The sequence below is a fragment of the Moschus berezovskii genome, chromosome 20 (assembly GCF_049115385.1).
Source record: "Moschus berezovskii isolate FMDL1 chromosome 20, NW_MosBer_1.0, whole genome shotgun sequence".
Classification (NCBI taxonomy): domain Eukaryota; kingdom Metazoa; phylum Chordata; class Mammalia; order Artiodactyla; family Moschidae; genus Moschus; species Moschus berezovskii.
The window spans coordinates 47,657,716-47,674,093 of NC_142479.1; the positions used below are offsets into that span (position 1 = coordinate 47,657,716).

The 16,378-nt window shown below is 43.2% G+C and overlaps 1 protein-coding gene across 3 annotated transcripts; it reads right to left on the reverse strand.

Moving 5' to 3' along the window:
• Positions 1-18: 18 nt before the first annotated feature.
• NME1 (NME/NM23 nucleoside diphosphate kinase 1) lies at positions 19-13,505 on the reverse strand. Of its 3 annotated transcripts, none has more exons than XM_088828967.1 (6): positions 13,379-13,447; positions 7,413-7,501; positions 4,398-4,527; positions 1,982-2,083; positions 821-933; positions 19-338 (listed from the first exon to the last, which is right to left on the reverse strand). In XM_088828967.1, exons 3-6 carry the CDS (start codon positions 4,521-4,523, stop codon positions 221-223), a joined length of 459 nt encoding a protein of 152 aa, XP_088685093.1. In that variant the 5' UTR covers positions 4,524-4,527; positions 7,413-7,501; positions 13,379-13,447; the 3' UTR covers positions 19-220. The 3 variants fall into 3 exon arrangements, with proteins under 3 accessions (XP_088685093.1, XP_088685094.1, XP_088685095.1); XM_088828968.1 differs by having other exon boundaries at positions 13,296-13,400; XM_088828969.1 differs by lacking the exon at positions 7,413-7,501 and having other exon boundaries at positions 13,379-13,505.
• Between the last annotated feature and the right edge of the window lie 2,873 nt (positions 13,506-16,378).

Here is a 16,378-nt window from a genome sequence, read left to right on the forward strand (position 1 = left end):
TATAACAAAACAAAAGTAACTCAGTGACTCTTTCCTTGAGATGAAACATTTTAATCTGATGACAGCATATAACACTGTACATGGAGCACCCACAGCTCCAAGAGTTTCCCTCCAAATGAAAAGCAAGTTCTCAGAAATGACCAGGTTTGCAATGGCCTGGTCCTTGCCTGCAGGAGGGAGGGAAACTAGCATGGGACAAGCATTGTGGTCTACTTCCAAGTCACTCATAGATCCAGTTCTGAGCACAGCTCTTGTAATTCACCAGTTCCTCAGGGTGAAACCACAAGGCAATCTCCTTCTCTGCACTCTCCACGGAATCACTGCCATGGATAATGTTCCTGGATGGGGAAAGAGATGGCCAAAACCAGGATTAAACTGCCCAGGAGCTCCCCTCATTCCCATTGCCAGAAAGCCTACAGCCACAAGAGCAGGATAAAAAAACAAAGCTCCATGTACATTATTCCTTGTCAAAAGAAGAAACCTATAATTGCCATCAAAGTAAGGATAAAGCATTCTCTCCACACATCCAGCCCTCTGATGTTCAGCCCATCTGAACACTAATGCAAGCAGTGGGAGCCTTCAGGAAGACTCTGGCCAGGTTCTACTCTCACAGCAAAAGCACAACCATAGTGATGATGATGACCAAAGGCAGAGGGCCTGCGAAGCCAAACTAAGAAAAGCCAAATTAAAAAGAGGGAAACAAACTCTGATTATAAATTGATCTGTATATGGCATCATGTCTACCCTCAGCTGCAGAAAACCAAATTCTTACTGCACCTAACTTGGATTTTAGAAAAGAGTAAAATGCAACAACCCCTACCTGCCAACTTGGATGCAAAAGTCCCCACGGATGGTCCCAGGCTTGGAGTCCGCAGGGTTGGTCTCCCCAAGCATCACTCGACCTGTCTTCACAACATTCAGTCCCTCCCAGACCTCCAAGGACAAAACAAGATATGGTTAAGGAAAAAAACCAATCTCAGCAGAAAATCTGAAAACTATTAATTCAAAAAGAAAATAAAAAATAAAAGACTCCCATAAAATGACATTCATTCACTGAACAAGTATTTATGGGGCATCTGAGTGTTCCAGCACTGGGAATATTGGTCTTCTTGCACTCCTCTTGCTTTTCTACTATCTTCTTGACACAGCAGCCAGAGTGACCTTTTTAAAACACCAAGTGTAAGAAACTCCTACAGCCTCCCAGCAGTCATGAAGTACAGGGCCAAGACAGCCGCACATAATCTGGCCTCTGCATCTGCCACTGAATTAATCTCACCCAACCTTCCCTTTCACCCACCAGGTTTCATCTATTCCAAACGTCCTTCTGTACTTCAAAAAGTTCCCCACCCCAGGTCCTTTGCACATGCTATTTTCTTGGTTGAGAATGTTCTTCACTGTAAATTTGTGCATAGCCGGCTCCTTCTCATGCAGATCTCAGTTTGAAAATCCTGTTTCTTGACCACTCAGTCTAATGTGGTCACTTCCCATTACGTCATCTTATTTCATTTCTGTGCATCACTAATCATTTGCTGATATGTATGATTTTTGGTTTCTTTATTATCTGCCCATCCTCCCTTTTCAGGATATGTAGGCAAGGAAAGCTATGAAAACAGTTACCTATTTTTGTCTCATTCATGATTATATCCTCAGTATCTAAAAAAGAGCCTGGCACAAAGATGACAACCAATACATATTCAGAGAAGAATTATTACAATAAATAAGACACAGTCTCTCTACATCCAGGAGCTTACTTACAATCAGGCATATCTCTCCTGATGTCTCCCAGATTTGAGTCTTCAGCTCACCCAGCAAATGTATTTTGCCTTTGGTGAGTCAGAAAACTCATACTCTAATTGTCCAATGCCCCAGGCTCAGCATCCTTGCATCAGTGAAGACCTGGCATTAGGAGCAGGAATCACAATATTCACTCTTTGCTCCCAACTGAGCCATTTGTGTCATCATCCCAAACATGTACACTTACCATGGCAACCACTGGCCCTGAGTGCATATATTTCACCAGGCCAGCAAAGAATGGACGGTCCTTCAGGTCAATATAGTGCTCCTTGAGAAGGTCTTCAGAAGCCTAGCCCATGAGATACAGAGAGAAATTTCATTCCCAAACTATTTGAGAACCAGCAATTTAGTTATTTCCCACTCACCCATCCTGCCATTTAAAACATGAGCTCTCAGCTCACTTGTTCTATAATAATCTAATTCACTTAACTTACCAAAGGAAGAAGTGACAGGGACGATAAGTGCTTCAGCTTTGTACCAATTTTCCCCTATTGTCCTTGATTGATCAGCATAAAATTACAGAACATTGGAACTGAATCCAGCCATGGTATTTTACACAGGAAAACTAACAATACAATCAATTTCCATTCCCAAACAATCCTCAACTAAAATCTTAGAGGGAGGTGGTATCAGCATTGGATGAAAAGCAAATTGAACCAGGCCATTTCTCATCACATTTAAAAAATAACAAAGGTCCAGTGCAGTGACCATGCAATTTCCACAGGTATTGCAAACCACCCAAAAGTGCATGCCATCTAACAATAAGTCATTTCACTAAAGAATAAATCTTTTACATTGCAAGGCTGGTATCTGAGAACAAATCAGACTAGTTATAGAGAGCAAACCATCTGCTTAGCAATGCCAACTCGACTCACCTGTGTTTCCTCTCTGCTACCACTCACATGCTCGTTAAGGGTCTAATGAGATCCCTTAGTTTTCCCAGTTCTGTAGCACTGCTTCATACAGAATGCTGCACACTTCAGTGATACACACAAACGTGGGGATTTGCTGCCAAAAAGCACATCCTGAACATGCTATCGTTCAGCCCCGTTGATCGTCTCTTGCCAAAGTAAAATTACACAGCCACATCATCACCCCATTAGTACTCATCCTGACCCATCCCTTCAATCCAAACGGTAGACTTCGAGTGATGACCTTCCCTTACCAACATTCTTTTAATTCTATTAATTGGTGCTGGCTTTTTTGTGTGTGGTGGGGGGGCAGGTGGGAGGGAACTCAAGTTTTCTTTCACTTTCCTCCACATCAGATTTAAATAACCCTGTAGGCTCATGGCAGCTATCCCTCCTCCCATTCTTCACCAAGTCCAAGCCCTTGATAGGAAACAGTGTAAAGGATAAAATGTATGCACTTACAGGTCAGAGAGCCCTGAGTTAAAATCCTAGCTACATCACTGACAGGGTAACCACACATTACTTAAACTCTCCAAGCCTCAGTTAGCTTCCTTATCGTTAACAACCATGGGAACAGAAATAAGTACTTCTCTGGGTTGTCATGAGAGCTAGTGAGAAAACACATGTGCCCAACACATGGTAAATATCTGATCAATAATACTTTGATTTCACATTACCTTCAAAACCTAATTCAATACACAAACTCGCTGGAAAGCACTGCTAGTCCAATACCTGGCTCTAATCATTCTATCATGCTATCCTCTCAGCATTAACATCAGTCTGCTCCCTTGTATATTAACACACTCTTCTACAACATCACATAGGAACTATAGTGCAAATCAAACTAAATTTAAAATGCACTAGACAGGGAATTCCCTGGCAGCCCAGTGGCTAGAATTTGATGCTTTTACTGCCAGGGCTGAGGTTCATTCCCTGGTCAGGGAACCAAGATCCCACAAGCCATGCAGCGCAGCTAGAAAATAAAATGCACTGGGAAAGTCCAAAGTTGACTCTTTTTCTCTGATTCGTTCACTAAAGTTGACTCTTAATAGGGGAAGAAAAATATGATCCCCTAATGTATTTGCTTTGAGAATTTAAGTTCTTATTTCCCAGATCTGTTGAAGAAGGGTTCTTGGCCAATCGATCCTTTGGAGTTTTTGAAATATTGCTTTGCAGGTATCTTGCAAGTGTGTCTGCTCTCTGTTGTTTCAGGTGGGCCTCCCCAAGGGCGCAACCACAACTTTCCCCTATATGCCCCGATAGCGCCTAATACATGCTAGAGACCAGGTAGGTGGTAAACAGTGATAAAAAGACTTCCGTGCTAGAAAACAATTTGCCTCAAATGGTGGGGGTGGTGGGGGCAAAGGTGAGGGTGGGGGAGTCTCTAAAATGATCTGCTCAGGAAGCTCAAGATCAGCAGTTCAAACAGGCCCAGGGCTTTGAGTCAGAAATCACTGTGCTACAGTAATATGTGGAACTCTGCATTGCCAAGAGAAAACGGAGGCTACTTCTCAAAGTTCTGAATAACTCGCTTTGTTCCAAGATTCAGTGGAGAGGCCACCGTTTCAGGACATTTGTTCACCCTAAATGGAGAAGTCTAAAATGATCTGAAGGGAGAAAGAGAGAGGCTGACCTACGGTGTTCCCCTATTTCTATGAAGTAACAGAAACAGCAAGAATGAAGTCCACTTACCCGCATGAATTTCATGGCAACAAGACGGAATCCCTTTTGCTCAAAACGCTTGATTATTTCTCCCATGAGGCCTCGCTGGACTCCATCGGGCTTGATAGCAATGAAGGTGCGCTCGCTGTTGGCCATGGTCCTGGGGATAGACAGGTGGAGGAAGGAAACAACACTGAATATCCTGCCTACATCAGTATCCTTCTCAAGCAGATTATCCCATAAAGCTGGTTTAAATCTGTGACATCAATTCCGGGACTCTCTAGTAAAAACCTAATTCCACCTCAGTCCCCTCATCTATGAATTAATATCCCAGAGTGGGGAAGGGTTGAAAAGCCGGGGTTATAATTGGTATTTCATTTGATTTAATGAGCTTCTGTTAAGGCATATCAAGAGGATGTGACTGCCATTTCACGCTCAATCTGGACCCAGGCGATCAGAGGCTCCTCACTCCCTCTCCTGTCCTTGGAATATATACTTTATACACTGTTCCCATAGCAGGAGCCATTCCAAGGATGCAGCTTTGAGAGAGGTAAGGTGTTATTGAGACCATCTGCGCAGAACATGTGACTGAACCCAGTTAAGGCCTCTATATAAATTTTAAGATTCTGGTGGGTGGGTACAATGCAATCAGCCAAGATAAGCCTCATGTGTATGTTCCCTGTCTTATTAAAACTGCCACCTTCCAACCTAGAGTGGTCTGCCTCTTTGGTCTCTCCTTGCCCTCTGCGTACAGGGCCAGTTTGTGAACTAACAATTGGTGAGCCAGCCAAGAGACTGAAGAAATGGGCCTTGAGAAAGAAGCATCCCTAGAGGAACTCCAAGCTGAACATCGACCTCTATGTGGGGAAGGTGGTCTGTATGTTTGATGCTTGTGGACCACTACAGGAGAACAGGGATGCCCCGAAAACACTGGCTACTTTAACATGTTTGTTAGAGAAACTACACAGTCAACAAAGAAGAGAAATGAATGGCCGCCACAATGGGCAGGCCACTGGCCACAGACAAACTAGAGGCTGAAGCTTGAGTTAGTTGGAAGAAGAGCTGAAGTTAGAGAAGAACATGCAGGTATCCACTGCTCTGCCAGTTCTGGGGCTGGGAGACAAGATGAAAGAGCAGGCTGATAGTTGGAGACCTTAGCTTTTATATAGCAAAGCTGGGAGAGCACAAGCTGCTGCAGATTAATGTCCAAGTGCTGTGACAAAGCCTGATTAGGACACTAAGAGACAGAATCCCTGGGAAAGTGAGAAGCACAAGGGGAGGATGTTGTGGTGATTGACAACGAAACAGATGAAGCACTCCACGCTGTCCAACCCCTAATACAAAGAAAAATTGCAATCAGTAATTACCCTAGATTTAATAATAGAGAAATACACCCCAAAACTCCTAAGAGAAAACTTGCATTCTTTCTCTGTCTCTTAAAATTGTAAATCTTACCATGTGTTTGAAATATAAATATCACAGAAGATAATTAAAACACTGCCCACAGATTGAAGAAAAAGGGTGGGGAGGAGTGCGAAAACAGTTTGCTATAGGACCGCCCTCCCACAAAATCTAATCTTCAGTGTCCATCAAAGGCAAGTACAAAAAAATCTTTTTTGGCCTGTGCTGCGAGGCTTGAGTGATCCTAGCTCTCCAACCAGAGACTGAACTCATGCCCCCTGCAGTGGAAGCATGGAGTCCTAACCACTGTACCTCCAGGAAATTCCCAAATTTTTAAAGTCTTCTCTACAAATATTAGTAAAAGGCTTTAGCCATGTGAGTGGATACCTGATTCACGGCTAAAGTTCTGGAGAGACAGCTATGGATTCTTTGTTTGTGTCTATCTGTATTTCATATGTCTATGGATGTATGTTATAAATATAGGTGATATTTTTCTGTCTCCAGAGAGTATTGTCAAAAACAATTTGTAAAAAAGCTCTATTTAGTTGGCCTAAAGAAAAATAAGCTTTGATATCAATAGTGTACTTATGTAAAGCTGAAACAATTTTCTTTCAAAGGACAAAGGACAAAGTTTTGCTGGACTACTCGTCTGTTTCTTGTGGGACTGTGAGAAGCTTTTCTTTACCTTTTGAGTAACTTGCCTGGAAAAAAAAGATTCTGTGTTTTACCAAAATAATTTCTTGTGCTTCATGTTATCTTCTCAGGTCTTTGATTACTCAAGATAAGTACAAAAAATGTTTTTCTACTTGCCTTTGATGGACGCGGAGGACAAGATTTTGTGGGAGGGGGGTCCTATAGCAGACTGTGTTCACACCCCTCCCCATCCTCTTCAATCTGTGGGCAATGTTTTAGTTACCTCCTGTGATATTTACATTTCAAATACATGATAAGATTTACAATTTCAAGAGACAGAGAAAGAATGAAAGTTTTCTCTTATGAGTTTTGGGGTGTACTTCTCTGAGTATTTTCTATTAAAAGGGCTAAGTTTTTTGGGTTTTTTTTTAAACAATTATGTAACTTTCTGTAGTTGCCTTTGGAGTCTTTGTAACTTAAGTTAAATAGATAACTATTAATTCACAGTGACCTAAGATCCTATTTAATCGTGTTTTAAAACCTTTTGATATTTGTGATAAGCTCTTCAAAAATCTATTCCTAAATAAAGTTTTGTTGACCTAGAACTAACTTTGGGATTTTCCAGAGAGCCTCTAGAACAATTCAAAAGATATATTCTCTTTCATTATAAAAGAGAGATATTAAAATAATTAGCCTATTTAATATATTAAATTATATGGGAAGCACTGTCAAATAAGTGATGTTAAACTTTCTTTGAGGTATATTTGTATGAAATTTCTAAAAATCTGCTATGTCTTGGTAGAATGCTGTCTTGATATAATATTATCAACTATAATTTAAAAATGTGTGTCAAAAAAAATATTACATTTCCTTGTCAATTAAATTATAATGAACTCTCGGGGAGTGCGAGGGCTGCGAGCGGTGGCAATTGCTAGGCGGAGACCGCTCGGTGAAGAGAGAGCTGAGAAAGGATCAGGACGGGCGGGTGACAGTTAGCAGAAAGGAACCTACCACAGCTGGAGCCAAACCAGATGCCTTCTTCCACTTCACCAGACCAAGGAGATGATGACCTGGAGGCCTGTGTTTTAAGGTTTTCAGACCTGGATTTGAAAGACACGAGTCTTATCAATCCCAGTAGCCGTCTCAAAGCAGAGTTAGATATCAGTACAAAGAAGAAATACTCATTTGCAAAGAAAAAGGTAAAATTGCTGTTGACGTTTCAGGATCATGTAGGTACAGTTAATGTAGATACATCCAGAAGTAACTCATCAAGGTTGTCCTCCAGGGAGTGGAGTGCTGGTGAGACACCAGGCTGCTGCCATGTTCACAGCATTTGCCCTTTTCGTTAAAACTAAAGAAGTTCCAGCACCTCCTTGTGAATGTAAAGAAAAATGGTGGAAATGCTGTCAGCAACTATTTACAGATCCAACCAGCATCCACAGACACGTGTCAACACAACATGCTGATGAGATTTGCCATGAGACTGCTTCTGTTTTAAAGCAGCTGGCTGTGACATCGAGCACCTCCAAGAGTCTTGAGTCTGCAGACAGAAGGAACCCTTTCAAAGACGACCTTACCCGTAACCAAGAAGTATCTACTTGGCTCCCTGATATAAGCTGCTTTAATCCTGATGAGCTGAAAAGTGGCCAGGGCAACGATGAAGGGGAGGTGCTACTTTATTACTGCTACTGTGACCTGAAGGATCCCGACTGGGTGTGTGCCTGGCAAACAGCTCTGTGTCAGCACCTGCACCTCACGGGCAAGGTTTCTCAAGAGGCAAGTCAGGTCATAGCAAACACCCTCTTCCAACAACACAAGAGAAGACTCTACACATGGACATCACCAGATGGTCAACCCCGAAATCAGATTGATTATATTCTTTGCAACCAAAGATGGAGAAGCTGTATACAGTTAGCGAAAACAAGACCAGGAGCTGACTGTGGCTCAGATCATGAACTCCTTATTGCAAAATTCAGACTTAAATTGAAGAAAGTAGGGAAAACCACTAGACCATTCAGATATGACCTCAATCAAATCCCTTATGATTATACAGTGGAAGTGAGAAATAGATTTAAGGGACTAGATCTGATTGATAGAGTGCCTGATGAACTCTGGACGGAGGTTCGTGACATTGTACAGGAGACAGGGACCAAGACCATCCCCATGGAAAAGAAATGCAAAAAAGCAAAATGGCTGTCTGAGGAGGCCTTACAAATAGCTGTGAAAAGAAGAGAGGCGAAAAGCAAAGGAGAAAAGGAAAGATATAAGCATCTGAATGCAGAGTTCCAAAGAATAGCAAGGAGAGATAAAAAAGACTTCCTCAGTGATCAATGCAGAGAAATAGAGGAAAACAACAGAATAGGAAAAACAAGAGATCTCTTCAAGAAAATTAGAGATTTCAAGGGAACATTTCATGCAAAGATGGGCTCGATAAAGGACAGAAATGGTATGGACCTAACAGAAGCAGAAGATATTAAGAAGAGGTGGCAGGAATACATAGAAGAACTGTACAAAAAAGATCTTCACGACCAAGATAATCACGATAACGTGATCACTGACCTAGAGCCAGACATCTTGGAACGTGAAGTCAAGTGGGCCTTAGAAAGCATCACTACAAACAAAGCTAGTGGAGGTGATGGAATTCCAGTTGAGCTATTAAAAGTCTTGAAAGATGATGCTGTGAAAGTGCTGCACTCAATATGCCAGCAGATTTGGAAAACTCAGCAGTGGCCACAGGACGGAAGAGGTCAGTCTTCATTCCAATCCCAAAGAGAGGCAATGCCAAAGAATGCTCAAACTACCGCACAATTGCACTCATCTCACACACTAGTAAAGTCATGCTCAAAATTCTCCAAGCCAGGCTTCAGCAGTATGTAAACCGTGAACTCCCAGATGTTCAAGCAGGTTTTAGAAAAGGCAGAGGCACCAGAGATCAAATTGCCAACATTCGCTGGATCATGGAGAAAGCAAGAGAGTTTCAGAAAAACATCTATTTCTGCTTCATTGACTATGCCAAAGCCTTTGACTGTGTCGATCACAATAAACTGTGGAACGTTCTGAAAGAGATGGGAATCCCAGACCACCTGACCTGCCTCTTGAGAAACCTGGCTCTTAGGTTTAAATTCTAAGGCTTCAGGGATACATGCCAAGGTTTCAAGTTTCGTGTTGGTAGGAGATTTGGAAGAATGTTGGCATTTGTAGGGAAAGGGGAGAACTTGAAAATTCTAGAATTATGGAAAGAAGCTTCTGACCCCTTACTTTATACTTCGTACTGCCTCACGAAATTTGAGCAGATGCATTAGAGACTTTAGAAAGGAAAATTATAAGAGATGGACCCCAAAAGATCTGGTTTTGAATCCCAGATCTACCTCCCCCCAACTCTGTAATGGGTAATTTGGGTAAATTACTTGATTTCTCTTAAATTACTTGATTTCTCTAAGCTTCTGTTTCCTTTTCTGTCAAGTGGGAATTATGATATCTACCTTTCAGGATTATAAAGACAGGAACTTAATAATATGAAGGTGCTCATTAAATGCTAAAAAAAAAAAAAAAAATTATAATGAACTCTCACAAGATCTTTAGCCATAGCCATTTAAAAGTTTTTTGTGTCATTTACAGTCATTGTTTTACTCTGATGTTTTGGCAAAACTGTTCCTGCAAAAGTGTTTCACCTTGGACTTCCCTAGTGGTCCAATGGTGAGGAATCTGCCCGCCAGTGTAGGGCACACAGGTTCGACCCCTGATCCAGGATTCCACATGCCACAGACAACTGAGCCCACACGCCACAACTACCGAGCCTGTGCTTAGATTCCATGGGTCACAATACTGAGCCCAAGTGCCGCAACTACAGAGCCTGCATACCCTAGAGCCTAGAGAAGTCACTGCGATGCAAAGCTCAAGCACCATACTGCAACTAGAGAAGCCTACACACAGAAATGAAGACCTGGTACAGTGAAAAAGAAATTATTTTCTTTTAATGTGCTTCATCTTCAAGGAGATTTATGGAAAACTTTTTACAAGCATAAGTTACTGATAACTAAGATCAATTTGCCTTCATGTGACAGGGGCAGTAATGGACGTTTCAAGGACTTCCCCAAGGCTACCTGCACAATCCCACATGCCATAGGGTGACAGCCCAAGATTTGTCCCTGTTTCCTTTCCCCACTCTGATAAAACAGGTCCATTACATCAATGATATGATAATGTTAACATGTATTGACTTGCCGCTGCTGTAGGACACTCTGCAGGCTTTGTCGGAACGTCCATGAGGGAGAAGGTGGGCAGTGCATTCACAGAAAATTCAAGGCCCAGACACCTTGGTAAAGTTTTTGGCAGTCCTTTGGTCGGATAAATTGTCCCAGAAGTTGTCACTGATAAGGTACAAGCTTATCCAACCCCTAAGAACGTGAAACAGGTACAAGCCTTTGTAGGAATTTGGGGGTTTTGGAGGACTTTTACTCCCCAGCTGGCACAGTGCCTCCATCCCTTATATCACATGGTAAAGAGAAGGCATACGTGGGACCGGGGATTACAGCAGCAGTCTTATTAGAGCAGCAGATTATTTTGCCTTTGAGATGGCAAAAAATACTAGTGAAGCAAATTAAAGCTCTGGGCATCTCCCAAGCTGGGCTACCATTTGAGTTAGATGTACCTGTAACTCCGGAAGGTCTGAGTTGGGCACTGTGGCAGAGAAGGAGAATACCCCTAGGATTCTGGAAGAGGGCAGAAACCCAATACACTCGACAGAGCAACAGCTTCTAGCACTGTTCTCCTCTGGGCAGAGCTTCTCACAAAGGAACAGCACATCACGGAAAGAATTTCGCTTCCTTCGAAGGGGTTGTTAAGAATAAGTTCCATCTACCCACCTCTGCCACGGCTCAAACCCTCACAATGACTAAACGACCTATCCATTTGTAGCAGATGAGCACCCTACCACCAGTCCACTGTCTCTAGAAATGTGGGCACTCCTAGGCCCTTACTCAGTTCATCCAGCAAGTCTTAAATGACAGTGTGCAAAGCCTGTCTTAACTGAATACTAAAATAATCTTTAATGAGAAAAGCTGTCCTCTAAAACAGAATAGCCTTGGACATTATTACAGCCTCATAAGGGGACTTAGTAAATCAATGGTTCAAATTATGAGGCTGTTGATGGAGAAAACTGTTATTTATTTTGAGAATCATCTTAATCTGTCTTTTCTCTTGAATGTGCCTTTATATGGTTGCTGTGGCATCTGCCTCCACTGCAGTCAGACAGCTGCCAAACAAGCCACCTCCACGTGGCAGAACCACTTGCTGACTTCTCAGGGCACACTTCTGACCCTGCAGAAGGAGAAGGGGTAAGATTGTAAGAGCTGGTCACAAGGGATGGAGTACTGGAGGAGGTTTTGACCATCAGTTGACACTCCAGCTGATCCCAGCAATTGCAAGCTCCTCACCCCCGCCCCTGTCCTTGGGATTTACACTCTGAGGACAGTAGTCCTCACATTAGGGACTGTTCCAAGGACAGCAGCCTTGAGAGAGTAAGGGGTTGTTGAGACCATCTGAACTGAACCATGTGACTGTACCTAGCTAAGGCCTCTATATATAAGTTTAAAATTCTGGTGGACAAGAGTAGAGATCTACTCATCTTGCAACCACCCAAGATAGGCCTCAAACTCTGTTGCTCACTACACCTGCCACAGACCAATCTGAGTGGTTGGCCTTTCTTTTGTCTTCCTTTCCTTCTGTGTACAGGAGCCAGTTTTCAAACTAACACAGTATTGTGTACCCAATACTGTGGCAGAACGAAGGCAGGAGATTTTTTTAAAAGACACTGTCTTTCTCAGCTATCCAGATGAGGGAAACCGCAGTGATCATGTAAAGGGCAGTCTGAAATGTGGTTTGACCTACTGCCACAGTCATGGTTTTAGACCTAGAAGGGGTATTAGAGATTCTTTCATTACAATCTCCTTTTACAAATGAGGAAACAGATTCAGAGCACCAGAATGAGGACCAAAATCCAGATCACCCAACCCTATGCAACTGATGCTATGTCATGAGACATAAAACATATTCTGACTAACCAATAAATGGTGGGTTGTGGAGGCACTAAAACCATGAGTGATATCTGACATGGGACATCACACTAGAAGGAAGCCTAGAGAGAACCGACTCTAGACTTTTCCTTTTACAGAGAAGACTGGGCTCAGAAACTGATCCTTTTCCACAAGATGAGAAAGCAGTCCTCTTCTCTTGAAAGACAATCCCTCTGGCTAGCAGGACCACTTTCTGGCTCTCTCTTCCTGTACTTTGCTGCTGACCTCTTATTACAGCACTGTAACAATATATCTGAATTTTCTGTTTATCTGTCTTTCCACTGGCCGGCTGCATCTATAATAGGGATGGTTTACTTCTGTGTCTGTCCTGCTACCTAGCCACAGGGCGTAACACTCAATAAGAGCAAAGAAAATCTCTTAAATGATAATCACCCTGCACCTCCAAGAAAAAGAGACAAAGCCCAAAAACTGGCGGAGAACTCCTAATGGAAGCTTAAGATAAGCACCGATTCCCGATGGGACTAAAGAGCCACAAACAGTCCCTATGGACATACACCTGACACACACAGCTGTCATTCATTGTGTGTATGTGTAGGTACATGCTCAGTCGTGTCCCACTCTTTGCGACCGTGTGGATTTTAATCCGCCAGGCTCCCCTGTCCATGGGATTTTCCAGACAAGAGTACTAGAGTGAGTCATTTATTGCTGCCCAGAAACAAGACACAACCCCTACAGTCGCGGAAAGGCAGCCACGGACAAAGGTAAGTCCACGTGGCGTAGGACGTGAGCTGACAGGTTTGGACCAGTCGTCAGGCGCTTCCCTCCCATCCGATCCCTCTCTGAGCAGAACAAGTCCCACCTCTTCCCCTCCTCCTTTCCAGACTCCACTCGTTTCCCTTTCCTCTCAGGAGCCTGAACTCTTCCTACCAACCCTCCTGCTACCTGGGCTTCAACGCCGTCTGCGGCCGCCGGCACCGGAAACGCGCCCCGGCTCCTCCAGGTTCCGGGCACCCACCCGCGCGGAACGCTTCTGCCTAGATCGGCTGCAGGAGGGCCCCTTTTGCTGAACACCGCTCGCCTACGCTTCCTCCTGACAGCCCGGCGTCTTTCTAGGGAGCAGCTCCTGCTGCTGCTAGTCCTGTTTTTCCCTGCTCTTTCGGCAAGCTACCTTCCGCCATTTTAAAAGTTTTATTTTTTTCCTTGAGATTCTGTGACTCACTTTCTTTTTTCTCGACCAAATTGGCTCCCGAGAGGTGGCGCTCACGCGAAGTCTGAAGAGCTTGTGACCTAGAAGTAGACCGTAGCCCTCCTTTTACATTAACTCGTTCTTTCCAGCCTGCCAAGCAAATTTACTTATCCAAGTACCGTCTGTGTACCAGGCGCTGTTGCAGAGTCTGGGGTATGGCAATAAGTTTTCTTGAAGCTGGCGATGGGATTGAGAATGGGGGTAAACTAAACAAATGAGCAAATTCGTATGCAATATGTTATGTAAATACTGTTTTAAAAAGCAGGATTGAGGGCAAGGTTGAGAAGTCAACTAAAGGCTCAAGGAGAGACTTCACTCGTGGCACAGTGAATCCGCCTGCCAACGCAGGGGACAATGGTTCGATTCCTGGTTCAGGAAGATTTGCCCATGCCAGGAGCAGCTAAGACCGGGTGAGCCTCAACTGTTGCGCCCGCCTCCTGCAACTCCTGAAGCCCATCCACACAGCTAGAGTCCAGTGTTCCACAATGAGAGAAGCCAGGGCACCACAGCTAGAGAGTAGTTCCCCCTGATGCAACTGCAGAAAACCCAGGCAAAGCAACAAAGACCCAACACAGCCAAAAACTAATTATTATTTGTTAAATATAGAAGAGGTCAGATATCTAAAACACATACATACAAGCACACACATACACAGAACATCCTAGGAAGATCTGGTAGAACATTTAAATCCGAAAGACACAGAGGAATGAAAGTTTCCCATTAGAAGGCCTTTATTTAAAAACAGAATTCTGAAGATATTTTTATCAAGCCAGCTTTTTAATTTAACTTCATGTAGGATAAAAGAGTTTCCTCACTTCTTAGGGCATGATTTTCTTTAATTTCCAATTAAGTAAATGTAAGGTTTGTATGTACATTATCCTGACTGGAGTATTAGATGAAGTTTGGCAATTTATTGTTTGTTTGTTTTTGAAATCTTTATTTCTCATTCTGAAGTCGGTTTATCAAACTAAAATTGCTAGTGATGATAGTGTATTGAGCCAGTGCTCTCAATGTATTGAGCCAGGTTTGAGAACTTGACTCCTCTAGGCTTGGCCCCAGAGTTGTTTGAGCCCCATCTTATGTATCTTGGGTTCTCCTGGTGGCACCTAAGACTACCATGGGTGATCAGATTGCAGAATTGCCAGCTCTGTTGGGTTTATTTTAATTTAAAGTTTTTATTTTGTATGGGAATATTGGAGAAGGCAATGGCACACCCACTCCAGTATTCTTGCCTGGAAAATCCCATGGATAGCGGAGCCTGGTAGGCTGCAATCATGGGGTGGCGAAGAGTCGGACATGACTGAGCAACTTCACTTTCACTTTTCACTTTCTTGCACTGGAGAAGGAAATGGCAACCCACTCCAGTGTTCTTGCCTGGAGAATCCCAGGGAGGGGAGCCTGGTGGGCTGCCGTCTATGGGGTCACACAGAGTCAGACACGACTGACGTGACTTAGCAGCAGCAGCAGTGTCTTTTACGTTGAGGATAACCCACTCAATGGGTTGTTGTTGTTCAAAGTTGTTAAGTCATGTCTTGACTCTTTGTGACCCTATGGATCACAGCACACCAGTCCTCCCTGTCTCTCACCATCTCCCAGAGTTCGCCCAAGTTCATGTCCATTGAATCCAGCCATCTCATCCTCTGCCGCCTTCTTCTCCTTTGCCTTCAGTCTTTTCCAGTATCAGGGTCTTTTCCAGTGAGTCGGCTATTCTCATGAGGTGGCCAAAGTATTGGAGTTTCAGTTTCAGCATCAGTCCTTCCAATGAGTATTTAGGGGAGATTTCCCCTAGGATTGACTGGTTTGATCTCCTTGCTGTCCTAGGGACTCTCAAGAGTGTTCTGTAGTCTTTACTCGATGCATAAACTGAGCAAAATCTTCCCAACCTTTCTACTGAGGATAACCCAAGTACTTCTTGAAATTAAGGATACTTCAAGGATAGCCTATTCCCCTATCAAATAAAATTTAGTATTATCATCCAATGATGGGAGATCCTAGAACCAGGAGAGACTCACCCAAATTCATCTGGACTCCCTGAGGAGGAAGATGGGCACAAGAGGTCTCTGCTGGTACCAAGGTTCCAGATACTTGTAGAATTCAGGCAAAGAAGAGGAATCTGCTCTGGTCTCTTTGTGGTCACCATAACTGTAAACAAACAAACAAAAAATCCACAACCTAAAGTTGAGAGCTACATTTTATTTGGTGGGGATTTGTAGGATTCTAAGCCCAGGAGGCAGCATCTCAAGTAACCCTAAGAGAACTGCTCCAAGGAAGTGTGGAGAGTGTCAGGTTATATAGAAGTTTTGCATCAAAGGGCAGGTAGTCTGAACATCAAAAAACATCAAGAGATTTGTAAATTAAGAAGACTGTATGTCCCTAGTTAAGGCATTTAGCTCTTTTCTATGTGTGGGATGATACAAGGGTCTGGGTTCACTGAAATCATTACTTTGATATGCACTTCAACTATCTGGGGCCAGTATCTTATGTTTTCACATACCGAGTTTTCTCAAGGCTCACCAGCTCACATTGAGGGCTGCAATTAATCTTGAAATATGATGCTGTGAAAGTGCTGCACTCAATATGCCAGCAAATTTGGAAAACTCAGCAGTGGCCACAGGACTGGAAAAGGTCAGTCTTCATTCCAATCCCAAAGAAAGGCAATGCCAAAGAATGCTCAAACTACTGCACAATTGCACTCA